Source organism: Eriocheir sinensis, chromosome 40 (genome assembly GCF_024679095.1).
Source record: "Eriocheir sinensis breed Jianghai 21 chromosome 40, ASM2467909v1, whole genome shotgun sequence".
Classification (NCBI taxonomy): domain Eukaryota; kingdom Metazoa; phylum Arthropoda; class Malacostraca; order Decapoda; family Varunidae; genus Eriocheir; species Eriocheir sinensis.
This window is the reverse complement of record NC_066548.1, coordinates 14339591-14350214: the sequence shown is the minus strand read 5'-3', so window position 1 is coordinate 14350214 and position 10624 is coordinate 14339591. Positions and strand designations below refer to the sequence as shown.

The window sequence follows — 10624 nt, the reverse complement described above, 5'->3', positions numbered from 1 at the left end:
GTAAGAGAAACACAGTAACACGAAGTAACGGCTTAAATCTGATAAATTCAGATTCAACAGGGAAGGCAAAAAAAAGTTAGGGTAATAGGTGGTGGATGGTGGGAATAGGCTTAGCGTCAGTGGTGTGAGTGCCAACACAATGTCACATTCAAAATAGACCAGGATAAACTATGACAGCGATATTAGGTGGGGTTAGATACACGGGAGCTTAGGGTCAAAGGAGCTGCCTCGTACAGGCCTACCGGCCTCTTGCAGACTCCTGCGTTCTTATGTTCTTATGTTCTTATATGGTCAGCGACTGATTATGGGAGCGAATGTGTGTGATTTAGCGATTCGAATGGTAATGAGTAAATGGTAAAGAGAAGCAGTGGAAGTAACAGTAGCCGTGGGGGTCCTGCGAGCATCACTTTCTTGTGTTTATTCAGATGGAGTGTTGCGAGAGGCCACGTGGGCGCCGCGGAGGGCTGTGTTGCTGGGATTGTTGCTTCAGGTGGCTCCCACAGGCTTCTTTCAGTAGCAATAACCTCTGCTTATTAAGACATGTGAGAACTCTTGTGGTATATGTGAGTGTGTGTGTGTGTGTGTGTGTGTGTGTGTGTGTGTGTGTGTACGTTTGTTAGTGCGTGCGTGTAGGTGTGCGCGGGGTGGGTGGTGGTGTCGGGTATTGACTGGCCGCCTCACTCTCGCGGCGGCCACCACTCGCTCCGCACCTCCCGCTCCGTCTCCGCCAGTCACCATGGCCACCAACGGCGCTGCTACGAACAGTTCCTCCTCCTCGGCCTCGTCCAACAGCGGACAGGCCCCCTTGGAGCAGCAGGCTGGACAGAACTTGAACGCCATCGTGCAGGTGTTCCCGCCCATCGTGGAGCTGAACGTGGGGGGCGTGTTCTACACCACCGCCCTCACCACTCTCCAACGCATTCAAGACAGCCTCCTCGGCCAAATGTTCTGTGGCAAGTCCAAGACTCCGGTGCTACGAGATTCCAAAGGCAAGTTCTTCATTGATCGTGACGGAGTTCTCTTCAGATATATTCTGGACTTCCTGAGGAACCAAAAACTTGTGCTGCCAGAGAACTTCAGCGAGCGGGAGAGACTGAAGAAGGAGGCTGAGTTCTTCCAGCTGCAAGAGATGCTGGACTCCCTCACGCTTCCGAAGTCGCTAAGCCCAGTCGACCCGGCGTATTCGGTTCGGACCTCCGTCGGGACCATCACAGTTAGTTATCGCGGGACTTTCGCCTTCGGTCGTGACGGACTGGCTGACGTTAAGTTCCGTAAACTTAGCCGAATCCTGGTGTGTGGTCGAGTGACGCTCTGCCGTGAAGTATTTGGTGAGACACTGAACGAATCTCGTGATCCCGACCGCGGTGCTGTGGACCGCTACACGGCTCGGTTCTTCTTGAAGCACACCTTCCTCGAGCAAGCCTTCGACATGCTGGTGCTGGCCGGCTACAAGTGCTGCGGCTCCTGTGGCACCAGCACGGCGGGCGGCATCATGGTGGACAAGAAGCCCGGCATGGACAACGAGGAAGACCGATGGAACCACTATAACGAGTTTGTGTGGGTGAGAGAATAATGTGAGGCGGGGGTCAGTGGGGCTGCCGCCAGTGCTACGGCGGCGCCCACCGGTGTCAGCAGATCCCTCTTCTGATGACCCCCAGTATAGTTTAGCGGTCAGGGCTGCGGGAGTCAGCACCTCGCAGCTCCCCTCCCCCAGTCACCAAGTCGTCAACGCTGCGACACGTAGTGATGGTGAACTGAGTCTCATTTATTAGCGAAATCTATGAGTTCGCAACAACTTTATCTGGCAGTGTTATTCTTGTTTGTAAAAAAAAATATATATATATATATATACATATATATGTAAAGAGTTATGGCCTAAAACGGGAACTGAAAAAAATAACGTGAAAAGTCGTTAATTATTTATCACATTGATGAACCCAGATAAATTATCGCGCCATGAACCATTGGCTCCGAGTGGCAACGAGCATGCCATGTGATCAGTCGCACACAACCGCTGTTGTTGGCAACTGTAAATTCTATCATTGTTCCGAACACAATCATGTTCCTGTAAATAATCGGTGAATGAAAACAGACTCGGAAAATATTAATTACAGTTTTTAGTGATTTCTTTCATGCATTGCAAAAGTGTAACACGCACTGAGTTTGGGTCGGCGAAAGTTAGCACATCGAGACAAGCTCGTGTGTTGAGCCGCACGGCGGCTGAGCGCCTGACGACGGCCTCCCCCAGCGCGCCCAACACGCCCGGCGGGACGCGCTGCGCGACACAAAACACCAACATCGCAGGAGTAAATTCGCACAGACAATTCAACAGAAGTTTTACCCCTCCAGTACACGGCCTTCAACAATTCTTCATAATAAAAGAATAAAGTTACAGTTTCCATTCTCACGTTGGCTTAAATTTAGCCAAGTGCATAAATCAAAACACAGTTGTCCAAAGGCGTGTTTGCCTGCCTGTTTCATGCTTACTTGTGTTGACATTTGTGTGCTGAACCTCCTCCCCAGCAGGAGCACCGAGTATCTCAGTGTTTCACATTATCCGATCCAGAACTGGCTGCAGGGCCTCGCGTGGTCGAGGCCCTGGCTGCCGGGGACCTGTCGTGTGCGTGGGGAGGGGGAACATCTTTGCTTTCCCGTAAAGCTTCATGTCAGAAGTGTAGTTAGAGCACTCCAGATGATCCTTCGAGTGTGTTTCTGTGTTCCACGTACGATGCATTGTGTCAGTTAGAACATTGGTGAACCTTCCAGTGACACATATCCCGTCGTCTCGCCCCGCCAGCTCTGTGTCTCAGCCTCCTCTTCCTCCTCACTATGCGGCGCTTCAGCCCGCAGCAGGAGGATAGCGGGGGCTCTTGAGACTCATGACAGCCGCCTCTCCACCACAGCAACCACGAGCACACTGGGTATCGTCCATGGACGTGGAGACCCCTGACGCGTGTTGCCGTGCTGTGGCGAGCATCTCCCCGAGCCCTGGGGGGGAAGAGACAGCAGAGGAACAAAATTCCCGGGAAAACCCTGCCCTACACGTGGGTCTTCTGTTCATCGGGTAAACAATATGGTGATTCGAATTAATGTAAGGACAAATTGGCCAAAATTTTCAAATGAACTTTAGGCTTGAGTAGGATTATCTCTCGTCTCTCGTGCCCCTTGTAGAGTCAGTGTCGACGAGAGATCTCAGCGGACCATCTCCATGACTAGCTTGTAAGACCCGCTCCTCCAGGCGGCGCCGGAGGGGCTATTCTAGATTTTTTGAGCGCTTTTCGTACCTAATTTGAGGCGAGCAACGGACTGTCAGGGAGATGTTTCTGTCCTTCCTGTCTCTGTTCACCGCAGTCTACTGATCAGCACACTCTCCACCCTGCACCACACCCACACACCTGTCACATCACAACCATACATCTGTCACACCACACCCACACAGCTGCCCCGTCTCACCCACCCACCAGTCTTACCACACCAACACACCTGTCGTACCACACCCATGTACCTACCACACAACACCCACACATCTGCCCAGCAACACCCAGTCACACCACACCCACATCCCTATCACACACTCACCAGTGACAAAATACTCGCACACCTGTCACTCCACACCTACACCCCTGTCACACCACACCCATATACCTGTCACACTACACCTCTACACCTGCCACACTACATCTACAATCCTGCCATGTCACATCCGCACACCCGTCACGCCACACCCACACATCGGCGCTGCCATACCCTCACGCCAGACACATCCTCACATCACACACACACACACACACACACACACACACACACACACACACACACACACACGCCATTTATCCTTTTGGTTAAAATCATAGAATCACATTTTGTTTACAGATTCAAACAAAAGCTTATCTTTCGCAATAATGTATATTTTTCAAAACACTTGTAAACAATTTTCTTATGAGAGAGAGAAAGAGAGAGAGAGATAGAGAGAGAGAGAGAGAGAGAGAGAGAGAGAGAGAGAGAGAGAGAGAGAGAGATTTTGAGGGGGGGGTGAGATCAAGGCAAACGAGCTTACAGTAAATTTTGAATAAAAGTTAGAGTGGGATATACGAGTTGTTTTTAATGACTTCCTCTGTGTATGTGTGTGTGTGTGTGTGTGTGTGTATGTGTGTGTGTGTGTGTTTCTATTCTCTCTCTCTCTCTCTCTCTCTCTCTCTCTCTCTCTCTATATATATATATATATATATATATATCTATATATATATATATATATATATCTATATATATATATATATATATATATATATATATATATATATATATATATATATATAAATATATATATATATATATATATATATATATATATATATATATATATATATATATATATATATATATATATATATATATATATATATATATATATATATATATATATATATATAGCTTCTTTGGTGAAAACGTGAAGTATACATAAATTAGTATAAAGATGACTATATGAATATAATAAATGACTAAATACCCGTACTTTTAATCCTAATACAACAATAGTTACCGACAACGACATAGTAAGGCTTTTCTCCTGTTGAGCAGTACGTCAGTATTTCCCACTTAGCTCAGTTGTTCCTAGTGAGCGTCACACCTTCCCGCCAAGGCCCTCCGCCGTCCCCCTGCGAGAGTGTGCAGGTCAGTGGTGGGCACGGATCCGCTAATCCGCTAACCGCTAATTAGCAAAGCTAACAATTTCGTAAGCTGATTAGCGTTTTCGCTAACTTTGGAAACAGTTAGCGGACCAATTAGCTTCTGCTAAATGTAGTTCCTCATCCGCTAACGTAAGTCCACTAAAAAATTCAAGCAGGTTCGTTCTTGTCCGTTGTTGGCAGACACAGAACCAGTTGAGCCACATGGCGCAATAATTCCAGGGCTTACACTTTTGGGTAAATTACGCCTTAAAGTTGGGTAACTGGACAGTTATTAGGGAAACGTTTTTATATCTTCGGGTAATGCATCTTCCATTTCCAACTCGAGATTTAATAACAAGAATTTGATATTTGTGTACACGTTTATCATCATCTGATTTTGACGTGCTATACATTTCTGGAAAGCTCTATGTCTAAGCTACAACATTGAAATTTCCGTTCATTAGGTCTGTCTGTCCGAAGCTAAATTCATATAAAAAAGTTAGCGGTTAGCGGTTACAGTTAGCTTCCACTAATTTCTTTATCAGTTTAGCGGTTTAGCGTAAGCGAAGCTAACTTTTTAGTTAGTGGATTACAAGTTAGCGAGGCTAACTTTCGGTTAGCGGTACCCACCACTGGTGCAGGTGACCCGGAGCAGCCTCACCAGGGACTAACAAGGCAGCTTTAACACATATATATATATCACGACCTGTCTACTTACTGTACTGTTTCTCTCGAGCACCGCCGCTGCTGCAATCAACGCAGACGGATTATTTTTCTCTCGTTTCCGTTTTGTTTCCTTGCCGTAGTAGTTGTGTGTCCCAGCGGCTCTGCTTCCCACCCGATGGTGATGATGATGATGATGGTGATGTTCGATGTTGATGTTTACTAGAATGAGAATGATGATGGTTACACTGATACATAGAGAGGTTTTGGTGATAACAACGAGGATGATGATGATAACAGTAATTGGTAGTGATTATGATGATGAATGTGATGATCATGATAATAATTTTGATGGTGATGATCATGAAGAGAGTAATTAGTTATGATGATGATGATGACGATGATGAATGGGGATAATAATGAAAATGTGTGATGAGTCAGGCTTTGGGCGATGTTGTCATCCTCGGCGTTAGAACAGAATCACAGGGCCTCGTGGCATTGCGCTCTACCAGTATTAGGATCATAAGTAACCTTTGTGATTTTAGGGTTGTAAGTAGCGACCTGTGTTGTGGGCAGGTGTTGGGGCGTTGCAGGCTGCCGGTGCCCCTCCCTCCACCGCTCCCACCCGTCGGCACACCGTCCCCCGCCCTGGCCTCGTCCATGCCATCTCTTTGAGCAATATTTTTCACTAAGAACTGGACAAAAAAGGCCATAAAAAATGCTGCTGCTACAAATGTCGAAAGTCAAAAAGAGGCTACCAGTCTAATATATAGTAGATGATGTGTGTTGACAGGATTGAAGTCATAGAACACCTATGGACACATGGATATCTGCCCCAAGGTAAATGCAATCGGCAGGAAGCGTGACAGTAACGGGTTATGTACCTGAGCGGTGATCAAAATATGTGTGCGTGTAGGAACTTTTCTCTCGTAATCAGTATGGACGGGGCTGCAGCGAGGAGGCCGTTCCGTCTAGTGGTGGGTGAGGGAAGGAGGGGCCCTGGGCACGCCGCAGCCTTCTGACGAATGCTGCTTTGTATATAGCGTGAGAGGCGACGGTGCTGCGAGGTGTTGTGTCGCGGCGCAGCTCAGACCAAGGCGTAGTCCTGCGAGACTGTGGCCAAGTCCAGCGACATGACGATGTGGAGGTTTGTACGCCACGCCCCCAGCCCGCGTGTTGCCGCAGAGGGATGTCTTTTGCTCGTTAGTGGTATTTTAGGAGGAGAACCATGATATAGAGAAGGGTGTGGATATGCGTGTGTCCGGATACCCCTATGCTCCACCCCAAACAGTCCTCGCTCGCCGATAATTATTATATTCGCGATCCAGAGAGGAGATGTGGATGCAAATGCGTCCAGAATACACTCCCATCGACCTCGCACGCTCCCACAGCCCTGGTTCACCCTTTAATTATATTCGCATCAATCTGCCGCCTCCGCCGTCCTCCGTGCCATCACCAACACCATGACTGCTTGTTAATCCGCGACTCTACTTTGTGTTTGTCACTTGTTCATTCATTCTCTCATTTCGTAGCTCCCGTGATTATACACTTGACTGACTGATGCGGTTTGTTTCTTGGAAGTGCAAGGAATGAAAAATTGAGACGCCTTGACGAGTGACTACATACTGTTATCTTACTAATGATGACAAATTTCTCAGGTGGTGTGTGTGTGTGTGTGTGTGTGTGTGTGAGTGAGAGAGAGAGAGAGAGAGAGAGAGAGAGAGAGAGAGAGAGAGAGAGAGAGAGAGAGAGAGAGAGAGAGAGAGAGAGAGAGAGAGAGAGAGAGAGAGAGAGAGAGAGAGAGAGAGAGAGAGAGAGAGAGAGAGAGAGAGAGAGAGAGAGAGAGAGAGAGAGAGAGAGAGAGAGAGATTGTCCAGTTGAGGCTTGTTTGTGGAACGTCGAATGTAGTCCTTTAACTATTAACAGAAGGCTGAAAGGCGTGACAGTGGCAGGAGGAGGAGGAGGAGGAAGTGAAAGAAGAGGAGAGAGGGCAGTTGGAGGAGGAGGGGCAAGAGAAAAAGGGAGGAGGAAGGGCAGGAAGACGAGGAGGAGGAGGAGGAGGAAGAAAAGGAGTGTATTGGCGGTAGAGAAGAAAAAGAGGAGAGTGAGCGACCTTGCAATAATGAAAGATAAACACAACAACGGGACAGGAGAGTAAACGAAGCCATGAGGAGAGAAGGAGGGAGGAGAGGGATGGAGGAACTGTGTGTGTGTGTGTGTGTGTGTGTGTGTGCGTGTGCGTGTGCGTGTGCGTGTTTGGACTATTCCACGAGTTAAAAAATCTGATGACAAAAGTTGGCCATCCGGCTGAACTTAAGTAGAGAAGACTGATTAATAAGCTTTTCGTGTCCAAAGTTTCCTTACACAAACCTTCTCCTGCCGAACCACACTCCTGTCCTCCCTTTCTATTCCTCCTCTCCCTCCTCCTCCTCTTTCTCCTCCTCCGGCCTCGTGTCTTACCACGTGACAAACGACTGAGAGAAGGAGGGAGGGAAGGAGGGGGGGACAGGCGGGGTAGAAGGTGGGCTGCTCCAGGTGCGTTGCGGCAGGTGAGATAGACGAAAGGAGGGAAAGGGAGCAGGGCGGTGATGGAGGGAAGCTAAGGAGGGAAATAGCGCGTGAAGGGAATGGAGGGATGAGCAGAGAAGAGGAGAGGAGCTGCGTGGATATGGAAGTATGGGGAAAAGGGAGAAAAATGAACAGGAATGGGAAGAAAACATGGGAGAAGGGTATAGTGAGGAAGGAAAGATCATGGTCTGGGGCTGTACGTATGTCAGTGGAAGGGGTGGGAGGGTGAGCAAGAAGGTGAAGGAGGGTGAGAAGAGGAAGAGGAAGGAAGAAAGGGAGTAAGAAGAGGGTGGACTGTGCCTGCCAGATGATGAGCCACGAACCGGTTTAAAGGGAATGAGTCCTTTTGGCCCGGTCCTTGCCCTCCTCCCTCCCGCCCTTGACTCTCTCTCTCCCTCCCATCCACTCACCAGCTTCCCACCCTTTCCTAGACCTTTACCTGCCCACCCACGTCCTCCCCAATCCGCCCCTCCCTCGCCCTGTCACCCACAACCCCATTCATGTTGAAATAATAATGCGGCTCTATTTTTTTTTTACCTATTCACTCACTCCCTTCCTCTCACCGTTTTTAGAGGGAGAGGGAAAGGGGGAGGAGGGAGAGGGAGAGGAGAAGGGAGAGAAAGAGGGGGAGGAGGAATAGCAGGTCAGAGAGCATCAGTAATTAGAGCAGTGATAGTCTACTTTGCTCACTCTACCTCTCTTTTTCTCTCAACCTCTCCGTTTATGGGTCTACTTTCCTCACTCTACGTCTCTTTCTCTCTCAACCTCTCCGTTTATGGGTCTACTTTGCTCACTCTACCTCTCTTTTTCTCTCTCAACCTCTCCGTTTATGGGTCTACTTTGCTCACTCTACCTCTCTTTTTCTCTCTCAACCTCTCCGTTTATGGGTCTACTTTGCTCACTCTACCTCTCTTTCTCTCTCAACCTCTCCGTTTATGGGTCTACTTTGCTCACTCTACCACTCTTTTTCTCTCTCAACCTTTCCGTTTATGGGTCTACTTTGCTCACTCTACCACTCTTTTTCTCTCTCAACCTCTCCGTTTATGGGTCTACTTTGCTCACTCTACCTCTCTTTTTCTCTCAACCTCTCAGTGTCTGTGTCAACTTTGCTCACTCTACCTCTCATTTTCTCTCAACCTCTCCGTTTATGGGTCAACTTTCCTCACTCTACCTCTCTTTTTCTCTCTCAACCTCTCCGTTTATGGGTCTACTTTGCTCACTCTACCTCTCTTTTTCTCTCAACCTCTCCGTTTATGGGTCAACTTTCCTCACTCTACCTCTCTTTTTCTCTCTCAACCTCTCCGTTTATGGGTCTACTTTGCTCACTCTACCTCTCTTTCTCTCTCAACCTCTCCGTTTATGGGTCAACTTTCCTCACTCTACCTCTCTTTTTCTCTCTCAACCTCTCCGTTTATGGGTCTACTTTGCTCACTCTACCTCTCTTTTTCTCTCTCAACCTCTCCGTTTATGGGTCAACTCTCCTCACTCTACGTCTCTTTTTCTCTCTCAACCTTTCCGTTTCTCCCTGTCTTTTTTTCTTCATCTCTAACCAAGTGAGTGTCTGAAATCGGTGACGTTGTATTCGTGCGTCTCGCCCCGCTTGGTGACTTTAGGAGAGGCTGAAGACATTACAAAATACCCAAATTAATACCAGTCCGTCGCCATACGAGTCCCTTTATTTTTGTAACAGGACGCCTTGAGAGGAGCCTTTGAGTCGTCATTACGTAGAATTACTCTATTAAAGTGCACTCATCAAGGAATGATTACCTTGCAGGAATAGTTTAATTGTGGCTTGAGATAGAGATTAACTAAATTACGTAATACACAGTAACGTAATCCGGCTAAAATTATTTGAGCTTTCTGTCTAACTACTCTTTAAAAATACGATCATTAGAGAATAATTGCCTCACAAGAAGTAGTTATGATTGTGTCTCAAGATAAGTATCAACCTATTAATACCCAATGAGAGGTCGTATATTTAATTCCTTTTTGGTTAGAATCTTGAAAAAATGTAGTTGAGCTCATTAACACCTAATGGCCCTCGTAAGATGGAGTTATGAAAGAGTAATTATCTCCTCTGATTATTCTAATAGATACGACTGGTATAATATATTAATGTAATTAAGACTCGTTGAGACACCATTTTTTATTTTTTACAGAATGTTTATGCACTCAAGTATTTCTAAATGTGAAAAACTTGGTGTTTCTTAAAATAGAGCCCCCAAAGGAGTATATGAGACTTGTGAGTGTAAGGGGCTTGACAATTTATTACTTTCTTGTAACAATCTTAGAAGTAAATGTCTTATTATTCATTTATATTCATTTAAGTGTAGAAGAAAGCGATTACTATTTACTAAAGTTAAAGTATTTTGCTGCTTTGTAAATGTAAAGTAACTGGCGCTCTGTATTTTTTGCAATAGAATCTGAAAAAAATATAGTATTTGAGTCTTAGTATAAGCGTGATGGGATCGGCGCAATGTTCAATTACCTGTAATCGGATCATAACAAAGAAGTATTTGAATTTCGCTGTATATATGCGAGGTAATGGATATATCTCTCTATCTCTATTTTTATCTGCTTATTACTTTTTTAATAATACATCAAAAAAAGTATTTATGTTGACGTAAATGTGAAGGGCTAGGTAGGTGTCTCGTTCTATCCTTTTTTATTTTTATTTTCTTGTAATCTAATACTGAACGAAATATTAAAGTCTCTAGAAATGTGAG

The 10624-nt window shown here is 46.3% G+C and overlaps 1 protein-coding gene and 1 long non-coding RNA gene across 2 annotated transcripts; one reads left to right on the top strand and one right to left on the bottom strand.

Moving 5' to 3' along the window:
• The first annotated feature begins 341 nt into the window (after positions 1-341).
• On the top strand, positions 342-3996 carry LOC127009394 (BTB/POZ domain-containing protein KCTD12-like). The gene has a single exon (XM_050882464.1). It carries the CDS (start codon positions 737-739, stop codon positions 1571-1573), a length of 837 nt encoding a protein of 278 aa, XP_050738421.1. The 5' UTR covers positions 342-736; the 3' UTR covers positions 1574-3996.
• A 3130-nt stretch (positions 3997-7126) lies between these two features.
• On the bottom strand, positions 7127-9383 carry LOC127009393 (uncharacterized). Its single transcript, XR_007761929.1, has 3 exons — positions 9070-9383; positions 8646-8805; positions 7127-8595 (listed from the first exon to the last, which is right to left on the bottom strand). It is a non-coding gene; the product is annotated as an uncharacterized LOC127009393 (long non-coding RNA).
• Between the last annotated feature and the right edge of the window lie 1241 nt (positions 9384-10624).

Excerpts from the sequence above, each read along its gene's own strand:
- LOC127009394 (XM_050882464.1), top strand. The coding sequence starts at position 737 with ATGGCCACCAACGGCGCTGCTACGAACAGTTCCTCCTCCTCGGCCTCG.